Genomic DNA, 12,042 nt, shown 5'->3' with positions numbered 1-12,042 from the left:
GAGTTTTGTTCTCATTCTTAAAAGATATACGTGAAGGATTTAAGGGTAAAGAGTCATGATTTCTGTTACTCTTGGGAAATATATATGTAAATAGAGAGAAAGTCAACATAAAAATAACTTTGTAAATAAAAGATAAATATAACCCTGAGAGTAGGCCAGCTATTTAACCCAAATGGTAAATTTAATTATTTTTCAGAAAATCGTGTGACGTTTATAATGAAAATTGAAGAGAAATAATAGTCCAAGTTCATCGTCTATAAAAAATGTCAAAATGGGGAGTTTATGTTTGGTGGCTATGGTTTGTGTGTACATAAAATTAATTTTTAAAATGCCTAAAGCTTAATACATTGAATCATTCCTGAGTCATCTACTGTAGTTATCAGCCTTCAGTCAGCAGATTCTCTAGCAGGTATTAACTAATTTAATTCATCTAGACATGATGGTTTCGTTTAATTCATACTGCTGAACAAAAAGAATGTTGACTGCCTAAAGAATGCTTCAGTAACAAGGGAAAGTATAGCAATAGTAACAGTAAATTAAAGAACCTTGCTTTTAAAAGTATTAATTTTCAACATCCTGAAAACAATACGACATATCCTAGGTAGTTATACCATAAAGGTAGATTTTAAGTGACTTTTAGAGACAATACATTAAAAGACAAACATCTGTGGATTAAATGATTAGCCACAATGCATCACCGTTGGTCTTTATTTTTAAAACCTGCTTACATGGATTAGAAGGATATTTGCATATATAAAATAGGTCACTGACTGAGAAGCATGGGTCATCACTTCTAATAGAGTGTAACAGAGTCTTGTGATTTATTTGGATAAACTCAGAATTAAACTACAGGACTTATATGTTCAAATATATTTGATTGGTCACATTACCAATACAAATTACTAAAGGTTGATTTTATTTTTTTACCTGTTTTTAAGTTTTTGAAAAAACGGTGCATATAACTTGCTAGTTAAAAAAAATTCTCATCTGAGTTATTTAAGGCAACATAAAATAATATCCAATTATAGTTGATTTAGAGCTTTAAGGTTAATTTAAATATGCTTAGTAAATGAAAGTTATATTTATTTATACTCAATATATGGCAGACTAAACACTCTTTCCCATCACTTCAAAATACAATTGACAATATTACTATGTGTTGTGGTTTATTTTTTTTTATGTTTGTTTCCCCAGGTACTCAAGTCTTAAATCCTCCAAGGGGGTATTCATTTAATTATTTGATACCAAGCCTATACATGAAATTTTAACCATGGTTACAATCTCTCCTGACTCTGCAGTCTTCTTAATCCAAGAATCATGAATGCCAACATTCTTCCTCTATGAGTTTGCTGTTATGACACTTTACTGCCATGATCACGATCACTTGAACATGCTCTGATGCCATGATTTGCCATTCTAAATGATGGCACCCACACCTCCACCCCAAATGGCTATGAGTGCTACAGCTGTGCAGAGCTGTGATATGCTGCCCGGACCCCCAGAATACAGGGGTCCTGCCAGAAGACAGCCCTCAGTCCTCAGCCTTCTTTGCGAACTGCCTTAACTGAAACATCCCCTTTCCAAGCAGCCCACATCCAGGTCATTGAAGTATAAAACTGTCACATCCCATTTCCACATGCAAGTCATGGTGTTTCAAAACCCAGGCTCCCTTCTTCCAATCTCAGGACAACTAGGAGAGGTCATTCCAGCTTCAGAGTTCCAAAGGGGTAGGTGGAATTTTGTTAGGACTGTATCACAGTGTACTTTTACCCTCTGCCTACTTGTGCTTCCTTTCCTTCCATTCACAGATGTTATTCCCAAGAGCACTTCTTAATAAACCTCTTGCATGTTAATCTCCACTTTAGAGTCTGCTTCCTGGGAAACCCCACTTGTGACATGAAGCCACAATGAAAGTCCTTGGAATTTGAATTTTTTTGCCACTTACGGTGCAATTTTAAAATCCTTTGCTCTTCTAATGTACAGTATCCAGTGACAGAGAGATCTTTACTCTTAATTTGGCTTGAACTTCTCCATTGAAATCTTAGAATAATCTTTTTTTGGCAGCCCAACAGTTTGGTGTTAACATTCATTTGTAAGCATCTACCTGAAATGTACAGAAAAAGTTTCATTAAATAATACGAAATTTCTAAAACCTAAGTCAACAAGAGCCTCAGAAGTAAAAGTCCCAATAGTAATTTCATATCAGGAGCCACTTCCTGCTTAATGTGAAGAAGAGATGAGTATTCCTTTTTATACACAGTGGGAAGTTGTCCATATCCTTGGTCCCCTTTCTCCAATGGCTCTCCTTGCAGGGTACACTCCTAGCACATGGGGCTACCCTACATGGGGAACACCCAAGTGGCACGGCACTCCTTGTGCGCATCAGCACTGCACGTGGGCCATCTCACCACATGGGTCAGGAGGCCCTGGGTTTGAACCCTGGACCTCCCATGTGGTAGGCTGATGCTCTATCAGTTGAGCCAAATCTGCTCCCCTCTACTAATATTTTTAATATGTTTTCTTTCAGTTTTTGCTTTTTTTAAAGATTTATTTCCCCTCCCCCTCACCGCCCACCTGGGTTGTCTGTTCTCTGTGTATATTGCTGCATCTTCTTTGTCCACTTTTGTTGTTGTCAGCAGCACGGGAATCTGTGTCTCTTTTTGTTGCATCATCTTGTTGTGTCAGCTCTCCGTGTGTGTGGCACCGTTCCTGGGGAGGCTGCACTTTATTTCGCACTGGGCGGCTCTCCTTAGGGGGCGCACTCCTTGCGCGTGGGGCTCCCATACACGGGGGACACCCCTGCATGGCACGGCACTGCTTGCGTGCATCAGCATTGCGCATGGGCCAGCTCCACAAGGGTCAAAGAGGCCTGGGGTTTGAACCGCAGACCTTCCATGTGGTAGACGGACGCCCTAACCACTGGGCCAAGTCTGCCGCCATCTTTGTTTTCTTAATAAGTGTAAATACCGTCCCCCCCCACGAGACACACACATACAAACACACATACACAGCGTATGTAATGGCTAAAATGTATTGCGTACCTTCTATAGCTAGGTATAGGACTTGTGTTAAGCATTTTTCACACACTTGGTCCTCACAACAATCCCTTTAGGTCATGTGGAAGGAACTGCCTTTTTTGTTTCTATTTGCAGGTACCCACCCTCCTTCATACTTGCAACTACCCCATGATCTCACTTTGGGTATGCAGTCTTGGTGTGGCCATCCGAGGAGGCACTCCATCCTATCCTGACAATGGAGTAGAAATATTCCAAGACAGGCCAATCAGATGCTCTCCAGGAATTTAACTCTTGAACAGAATGACTCAGAAAGACTGAGTAATCATTTATCATATTCATCTAGGTGGGATGGCTTAAAAGACTACCCATAGTTTTTGCTATCTAGATCAAAAGAACTGCTCTCTGTTCTGCCTTTTCCCATGCCTGGTTCTATAGCCTTTCCTTTGTATCTGTAAGCTTTTCCATATCCTGCCAACATTTTTTTTCTTTTAGGAGGCATTGGGGATTGAACCTGGGACCTCGTACATGGGAAGCAGACACTCAACCACTGAGCTACACCCACTCCCCAACATTTTTTTAAATTTTTCATTTTTTTTATATTAAGTTACTCTGGTTTGGTTTCTCCCATTTACCACCAAAAAACCTTAGACAATACAGGCATACACAGAAATATACTAGTATTATCCTAATTTACAAAGACTGAAATTTAAAAGAAATTAAGTGATTTGCTCTGCAATAAGAAGTGGTGTCAGGTTTCTATAACATTAAAATTTGCCCTTAATTTTAAACAACTCTTTTCTTAATCTTTCTCTCTCTAAATAAATACATAATAGATGTATGTGTGTGCATGTTTATATATAATCTTCAGCTTTTAGTTTTCTGATAATAAAGTTGTAAAAAATTTCAAAATAACTATAAAGTACACAATATTTCAATACTCTATCATCAGCCACTGTTGACATTTTGATTTGCTTCCTTTAGTTCTACTCTCTTTCTCTCTCCATGTATGTGTATATATATATGCGTACAGGCACATCTCTAAAAAGGGATCCATGCATAAATATACACATATATTTATATATAATTATATATTTATATGTTATATGGATTGTATCTTCACTTTTTTCTTTTAATGTTAATTGTAAGCATTTTCCTGAATATTAAACTTCTTTTAAAATATTTTAATGGTTACAATATATTTCATTGTATGGATATATCATCATGCATTGAATCACTATTCTTTCAGACATTTAATGGCTATTTTTTTTCTTTGTTTTAATAACACTGCAGTCAATGACTTTCTTGACATCTGATTATTTTCATAGAACATACCCAGGAAGAGAAATTATTGCCTTAGTAGCTTTGAACCTTTTAAATGCTATTTATACATTATCGAATAAATTTTCAGAAAGAGTATGCCAATTTGTAATCCTGCCACTGGTATTTTAAAAAAATTAGTTTCATTCCACGCTCCAATCATGGATGCCAACTTTTAAAAATTAATGCCAATTTAATAGATGGAAAAAGATGGCTCATACTGTACTTGGCATTTCTCCTTTTTTATTCTGAGAAGAAAATTTAAAAATAATGCTTATAGAAATCAATAATCACTTGTCACCAATATATAAAAATAACCACACTAGTTTGGTGACTATTTCTTTCTGTCTTCTGGCTGTGCCCATATTAAGATACAAAAATAATATTTATAATGTTGAGTTAATATAGGCTCATACATTTTAATCTAACTTTTTGTTATACATTATAACTGTTTTTGTATGTTATCAAATATTCTCCAAAGCATTTTTTTATTAGTTGCCTAATAATTCAAAATTTCTTTATACTGTTTGTTTTTTTTTTCTAAAATACTTGTTCCAGTTGTGTATGAAAGTGTGCTTCACTCTTGGTGTGATTATCATCTTTTTATTGTTTCCTTTTAGTGATTCATATTTTGTACTTTTCTACTTTTTCATATTTGTTTTATAGTGGTATTTGTTCTCTGAATTCACTGACCATACCCTTCACATATTTTTCCATTGGATCTAGTATTATAAAGAGAATTGGGCATCTTTCCCTCCAGGGTCCATGCTCTACTGTACAGATCCCAGAGGACAACTCAATTGCTTTCCTCACCCCAGTTAGTCTTATTAAACATTTTGTTTGAATAGTTTAATCACCTGTGCCTCCCAGAGATAAAAGCTCTAAGTATATATGATTATAGCAATACATTCATCAACCTCTTCCATAGCCATTATCATTTTTGCCCATGTGAGATAGGCAGGGCAAGTAGTCTCATTAGCATTATTTTGAGAAAGTGTAGGTTGGGGACCACCAGAAAGAGCTTAGGCCAATAGCTTAGTGGGCATTGAAGCCAAAACTGAGGCCAGGTCCTTCAATTCCTAAATACCGAACTTTTTCTTTTAAAGACATTACCAATGTTCCCAGGGTCCAGAAACATAAAATGATTCCACACGGAGTAAGAACGTTTGGAATGTTAGAGCCCGTAGCAAATGTATGTATGGTATTTTTAGAATGAGACTCTTTTCCATTTAGAGGTTTAATTGCAGTCAATCAGCAGTGTTAAACTGTCAATGTCTAAATATAAAAACGCAGCAATATAAATGGGCCAGCTGCATTTCTACCCAGAGGATGAATTAATAAGTTTACAAATGAATAAAGTGATGGGAATCAAAAGCAAAAGAAAGAATATTCTAGTCATTTGCAACAAACCAAACCATCTCACAATATGTTGGAGAGCCTCCAATTTTATGCCAACCCATTCCCCCTACATTCTGAGAAGACGGATTTTCAAACCCCCCAAAGGAAAATGAAAAGCATTGTACAATGATACCTTCCATATTTTTTTTCGAAAACTAAAAGATCATTTTATTTTTCATTTTACTACCTGAAAATGGTCTTCCCTCTTGCTCCATTTAAAATAAAATTACCTAGGATCCATGATCCCGTGAGTCTCTTTGATTTAATCGGTCCAAACACATTCCTTTACAACTTCTGCAAATGTAAGACATTCTTTTTCCAGTGAGCGCCCAGGGGAAAACAACAAAACGAAAAAACACCTCTCCTTTCCTCCTCGGACTCTGCTGGAAGTACTCGTGGAAAATTCCCGAGTGGTTTCACCTCACATATGTGTTCTACTTTTCAAGACATTACCGGAAGCACAGTTCTGGACTCCAAAGGTGCAGCCCGGGGGCACGCCACAGCGGAGGCGGGAAGATGCCTCCACCCTGTTACTGTCCTGCGTATGCTCGGGGCAATGCTGTCCCTTCTGCCCCTTTTTCCCCTTGCGGTTACACCGGTATTTGATCGAGCGCCAGTCTTAACACCTCCCCGCCGCGCATGCGCACTCCCCTCCCCTGCTTTATCCGCCCCCCTCCGCCCTCTCCGTACCTGCCAGGTCACAAACGCCCTCCCTACCCCTACCTGCTCCATCCCAGAGCCCCAGGCTAGACTCGCGTTCATTGGTCGGAGCCCCAGGAGGGCGCGCCCAATCAGTAACCCCTCCTGCGAAACCTATCTCGCTCTCTCCCTTCCTTTTCCCTCCCCGCCCCGCCTCTACTGGGTACCTTCTTTTTGACTGGTGCGCAGGCGGGTCACTCAACGAGGCGGGGAGAGGTGGGCGGGAGTGGGAAGGAGGGGGCGGAGGAGGGGAGATCCGGGAGGGGAGGCGGCGAAGAGGGGATTACGCTGGCGACGTCGGCTGCGCGAGGTTTCGCGCGTGAGCGGCGGTGGAGCTGGCGCTGGGCCTCGCTATCGAGCTTTCCTGGCTGGCGAGCAGGTCGTCGACGCCGGCTCCTGGAGGAGCGCGGGGAGGAGGAAGGTATCAGTGTCACAGCGTAGTCGACGGCGGCCCCGGCCATGGAAGAGACGCTGCCCCTTCCGCAGCCCGAGCTACCTCTCTGTGACAGCCTCATGATCTGGGTGAGTGTCAGGGGCCGCGGGAGGACGAGGGAACAAGTAGAGAAGAAGTTCACCGGGTTTCTCCCAGGTGAGCTCGAGGAGGAGCCGGGCTGCTGGCGCTACGTACTCGCCGACATGCCCTGCTTACCTCTTGTCGCCCTTGACCGCAAGGGTGGCACCTGCGGGGCGGGCGGCGGGGTCTGTGTCTGTGGGGGCGGGCGGAAGGAGGTAAGGGAGGCTCGGGGCGGGGAGGAGGGGACCGGTCAGAGGAGGCTCAGGAATTAGCAGTGTGCTCCAGCTGGATCGTGGCCCTAACATCTGTGACACCTGCTTTTGCTTACAGATTCCCCTTTTTTCCTTTTACCCGGCGGTTCAATCCCCACACTTTCTGAACCGCTAACTCTAGCCTTCCATCTGCTGAATCTTTCCATAGGGGACCTTTGTGTCACTAGGGATTGAAGACCCCCCCAACCCCTCTCCCTCACCTTGGACACAGATGGTCAAGAGGGTGGCTGGCTGGCTGTTTAGTTCCCAGGTCGGTGCTGCCTCAGTTTCCAAGGTCTTCGGATTTTGTAGAAACTACTTAAAAGTGACATTTCCACATATCTTTTTCTCACTGGCCTAACTCCCTTTTCAAACTGGACAGAATTTTATTTTAAAAAAAGAATTGGCATTTTTTGTTTACACTTTATGTTTAAGATTTCTGTTTATTTGTGTTATGTTTGGACAGGCAAGATCTGTTCCCAGATTCTTAAGCATTTCGGTCAGCATTTTGGTATGGTATCTAACTCCCATTGGGCAAGGATGGTGCTGGAGTTCACAAGGTTCTAAATTATGGTATTCATCCTCAAATCAGCTGTTTAGTTGTATGTAGGGGAATATGTGCAAAGTGGAATGTAAACGGACTTGATCAGATAATTGGTTAATGGGATTCCCTGGCAGTCTTTTTTCTTTTAAATGTATTTTTAAAAGATACATAGATCACACAAAATGTTACATTAAAAAATATAGGAGGTTCCCATATCTCGCATTCCCCACACCCCCCACTTTTCCCACATCAGTCTTTCATTAATGTGGTACATTGATTGCATTTGATGAATACATTTTCAAGCACTGCTATACAGCATGGATTATAGTTTACGTTGAGGTTTACACTCTTTCCCAGTCCATTCAGTGGGTTATGGCAGGATATATAATGTCTGCATCTGTTCCTGCAATATTCAGAATGATTCAGAAAATGTCCCTATATCACACCTCCTTTTCCCTCTCCCTGCCTTTAGCAACTCCCATGGCCTCTGTCTCCACATCAATGATATCTCTTCCATTCCTAGAGTCGCAATAATTCTATAGTAGAACACCAGTAAGTCCACTTTAATCCATCCTGAGGACCCTAGGGTGGCGATGCCCACTCCACCTCAGTTGAGAGGGGGCTTTGATCCCACACAGCTGGTGGATTGGACTCTCATGCCTGGCAGTCTTTTAATGTATATAATTCCAAAGAATGAGAAATCAGGGAAGATATGTAGAAGAGTATGAAGTCGATTGGAAATGTTCATAATTTAAAGCAAGATTTACATTTTGGAGGTAAATAGCTTTTGCTCTATGTGGAATGCAAATATTTAGGGTTTGTGAGTTAAAAGCAATTAGCTAAGTGTTCATCTGTATTCTCATTTAAAATAAGTATTGGGATTTAGATGCTCTGTTAAGACTGTCATGAAATAATACATTACTTTTAATGATCTGTTTTGTTAAAAGCAGTGACTAATGACAGGGTGTGTCCTCATTTGTTACATTGCTGCTCTAAACATCTGACTGAAGTGGTAAACTTAGTCTTTATGATGTCAATCACTTATGCGTGAAGTGGTGGAGAAGCGCAGGGTTTTTCCTGAGTTGTATTGCATTGTTTTAAAATATTCTGTGACTGCATCCATACTTTTAACCGTTGAGTCCCTACTTTGTGCTAGGCATCAAGGAAGACATACCAATAAGAATCAAAAAGCTTTCCATTTTAATCAAAATGACAGGCAGAGCTCTTTTTAAAGTTTAAACAATGGAAGGTAAAATTCATTAAAATCAGCAAAAGATGTTATAAACCAAAGAGTAAGGAACCATAAATGAATACACGTGGTTGTTTGCTTCTCCATTCTTCACTCAGCTTCTGAGTTTTGTGGAGAGAACTGAATGATTGTGCAGACTTTTGCATCTACAAATGCTGTTACAGCAAAATCCAGTATTTTGCCCAACTCTATGATAGAAGTTGTAAAAATACTCAGACAGTTCCTTTCACATTCCTCTTAGTAAGCCTTTACCTGTACTCCAAGTTCCCCAACTCTTCTTTCCCTTAGGCGAATGACCACCTCCTCCTCCTCATCGCTGGCTCTGGCTCTTTGTTCCAATTTCATCCCCTTTCCATACGTGCAAGTTCTTCCTCTTCACTGGCTCCTTCCCCCTCTACATATTAATTTGTTCAGATATGATAGAACAAAGAGCCAGTACTGCCTGTTAAAATCACATTTATTTTCCTTTCCTTTTACAGTCAAGTTTCTTTTTTTTCTTATTTTCATTATGATTTCTTCATTAGTTATTAAGATGGTATATTTTCAGTCAAATTTCTTTCAAGGAGTTTTTTTACACTCACCTTTTATACTTCCTTAACTCCCAGTGTCATCTCAACTCCCTGCGCTTGTCCTTTTCTCTACAGCTTTCACCTAGTTACCAGTGTGCTAAATCCAATAAGCACTATATTATCTTTATCTTATCTGACTGTTCCTCTGTGAAATTATTTTCTGCCTGAGTTTCTTGGGCACCTGTATCTTGACTTTTCTTTACCTCTCTGGATGATTTAAAGTGACCTTTGTTGTCTTTTTTGCCTTTGCCAGCCATTGCAGTGTTGACATCACTTCACCTCCCCAACTTTCTCCAAACTCACCTTATGCCACTTTCCTCCATTGTACATCATGATGCACTGACTCTTGAGAAAGCCAGACTTTATTTTTTGTCAGGGCTTGTTTTTACTTTTCTTCCCTCTACCTAGAAATTCTAGATCTTCCACTGGTTGACTGTCACCATTCAGGTTTTAGGGGTCAGACTTCATCTTTCAGAGACACTTTATTTGAGACTACCCTTTGTAAAGTGGTTACACACTCATGTTCCATTCTAACATGGTAATCTTTCTGTTTTATAAGGCTTAACACTTTCTGAGGTCATCTTGTTTGCTCCTTACCTGTTTTCTGCTCTATCCCAGGAGAAACAATAATGTCTGGCACATAGTAGTCACTTGATAAAGATATAAATGAAAGAGTTGGTCCTTTCTACAAGTTTTCTCATTCTCTCCAGGCTTACTGCTTCTTAAGATGCATTCGGTGCTCTAAATGTTGCCCTGTGATCCATACCTTCTTACTTATTTGCATATTGATTATTAACACTAGTTTCCCACTGGTATCACAAATTCAACATTTCCAGAACCAGACTTATTTCCCACTCCCACCCTCCCCTTCAAAAATTCTATGCCTCTTCCTGTTTTTCCTCTTTCCTTTTTCCTGGTACTGTCTTTACAGAAAGACATTCCCCTCACCCTTTTTAAAAATACAATATAATTTTTTTGGATGGCTAAGATATGTTCATAGTAAAACATTAAGTAAAATAGAGAAGTAAATTTTCCCATTAAGGAGCCAGTCTTTTTTTTTTTTTTTAAGATTTTTTTATTAGCCCCCTCTCCCCCATTGTCTGCTCTCTCTGTCCGTTTGCTGTGTGTTCTTCTGTGACCTCCTCTATCCTTATCAGCGGCACCGGGAATCTGTGTTTCTTTTTGCTGTGTCATCTTGCTTTGTCAGCCCTCCCTGTGTGTGATGCCATTCTTGGGCAGGCTGCACTTTTTTTTCTCACTGGGCGGCTCTTCTTACAGGATGCACTCCTTGCACGTAGGGCTCCCCTATGCGGGGGACACCCCTGTGTGGCAGGGCATTCCCTGTGCACATCAGCACTGCACATGGGCCAGCTCCACCTGGGTCAAGGAGGCCTGGGGTTTGAACCGCGGACCTCCCATGTGGTAGGCAGGAGGATGCCCTATCCACTGGGACAAGTCCACTTCCCTAAGAGCTAGTCTTTATAACTGGTTCCTTATGTATCCTTCAGAGATGTGTTCATATGCCAACAGTTGAGATGTGTATTTTGTTTACACAAATAGTAGCAAACAGTATACATTATTATGCACCTTGCTTTTTTTCACCTAATGATATATTTTGGAGATTTTTTTTAATAGTAGTATGGTATTCCTACTGGTGGGCACTACGTTTTCAATCTTTTTTTTGTAATTGCAAATAATTCTGTAATGAATAACTCTGTATATACATCTTTTCACACATGTAGGAATATATCTGTAGTATAAATTCCCAGCAGTGAAATTGGCTGGTTAAATGATAAGTTCATTTTTATGATAGTTGACAGAGTGACCTCCATGGAGGTTGTACCAGTTTACATTCCACCATCAGTGTGTCCATGCAGAAAAGATTTATTGAATAATCCCTACTGTGTGTCAGGTACTGTGATAGACTCAGGAAATAAGGTGGTGGACAAGACCCTCAGTTTCTCTGCCCTCATGGAATTTACAGTCTGTCAGGGAGACAGGAGCTTAAGTTCAGCAAGGGAAATGAATGTTATCAAGCTGTTATATAAAAATAAATTTAAAATTGCAATTGTAGTAATTGTTTTGAAGGAAAATTGCAGGTTGCTTAGAGAATCTATGACAGGAAGATCTGAAATGACATTTAAATTAGACCTGAAAAATAAGTATGCATTAGGTAAATAATAAAGAGAGCAGTGTAAGGAAAGCAGTATTCCAAATTGAGAAAATAGCATGTGGAAGACTAAGAAGTGAGAAGGAGTTTAGGGAGTTTGAGGAACTGAAGTTAGGCTGGTCTGGTGGAAGCAGAGTAAGCAAGGAAGGAGTGCATTGCAAGAGGAGACAGTTGACATGGGAAGGGGATTTATTCTGCAGCATCTTACTAGCCATTTTAATCACTTTGAACTGTATTGCAATAGAAATGGGCATCTACTGATGGCAGAGTTTTAAAGAGGAAGTCACAGATTAGTATAATTATCTTTCAAAGAT

General features: G+C 40.1%; 1 protein-coding gene and 1 long non-coding RNA gene across 2 annotated transcripts in view; one reads left to right on the top strand and one right to left on the bottom strand.

The window, feature by feature from the left end:
- Positions 1 to 680: 680 nt before the first annotated feature.
- On the bottom strand, positions 681 to 6,355 carry LOC131279752 (uncharacterized). Its single transcript, XR_009187197.2, has 2 exons — positions 5,963 to 6,355; positions 681 to 2,104 (listed from the first exon to the last, which is right to left on the bottom strand). It is a non-coding gene; the product is annotated as an uncharacterized lncRNA (long non-coding RNA).
- Positions 6,356 to 6,369: 14 nt separating this feature from the next.
- HOOK1 (hook microtubule tethering protein 1) overlaps positions 6,370 to 12,042 on the top strand; it is a 99,346-nt gene continuing 93,673 nt past the window's right edge. Inside the window, exon 1 of the mRNA XM_004446685.5 lies at positions 6,370 to 6,953. Within this exon, the coding sequence (XP_004446742.1) occupies positions 6,891 to 6,953 (63 nt within the window). The 5' untranslated portion in view covers positions 6,370 to 6,890. The remainder of the gene's footprint in view (positions 6,954 to 12,042) is intronic.

Source organism: Dasypus novemcinctus, chromosome 9 (assembly GCF_030445035.2).
Source record: "Dasypus novemcinctus isolate mDasNov1 chromosome 9, mDasNov1.1.hap2, whole genome shotgun sequence".
Lineage (NCBI taxonomy): Eukaryota > Metazoa > Chordata > Mammalia > Cingulata > Dasypodidae > Dasypus > Dasypus novemcinctus.
This window is presented reverse-complemented; position numbering and strand designations above follow the sequence as displayed.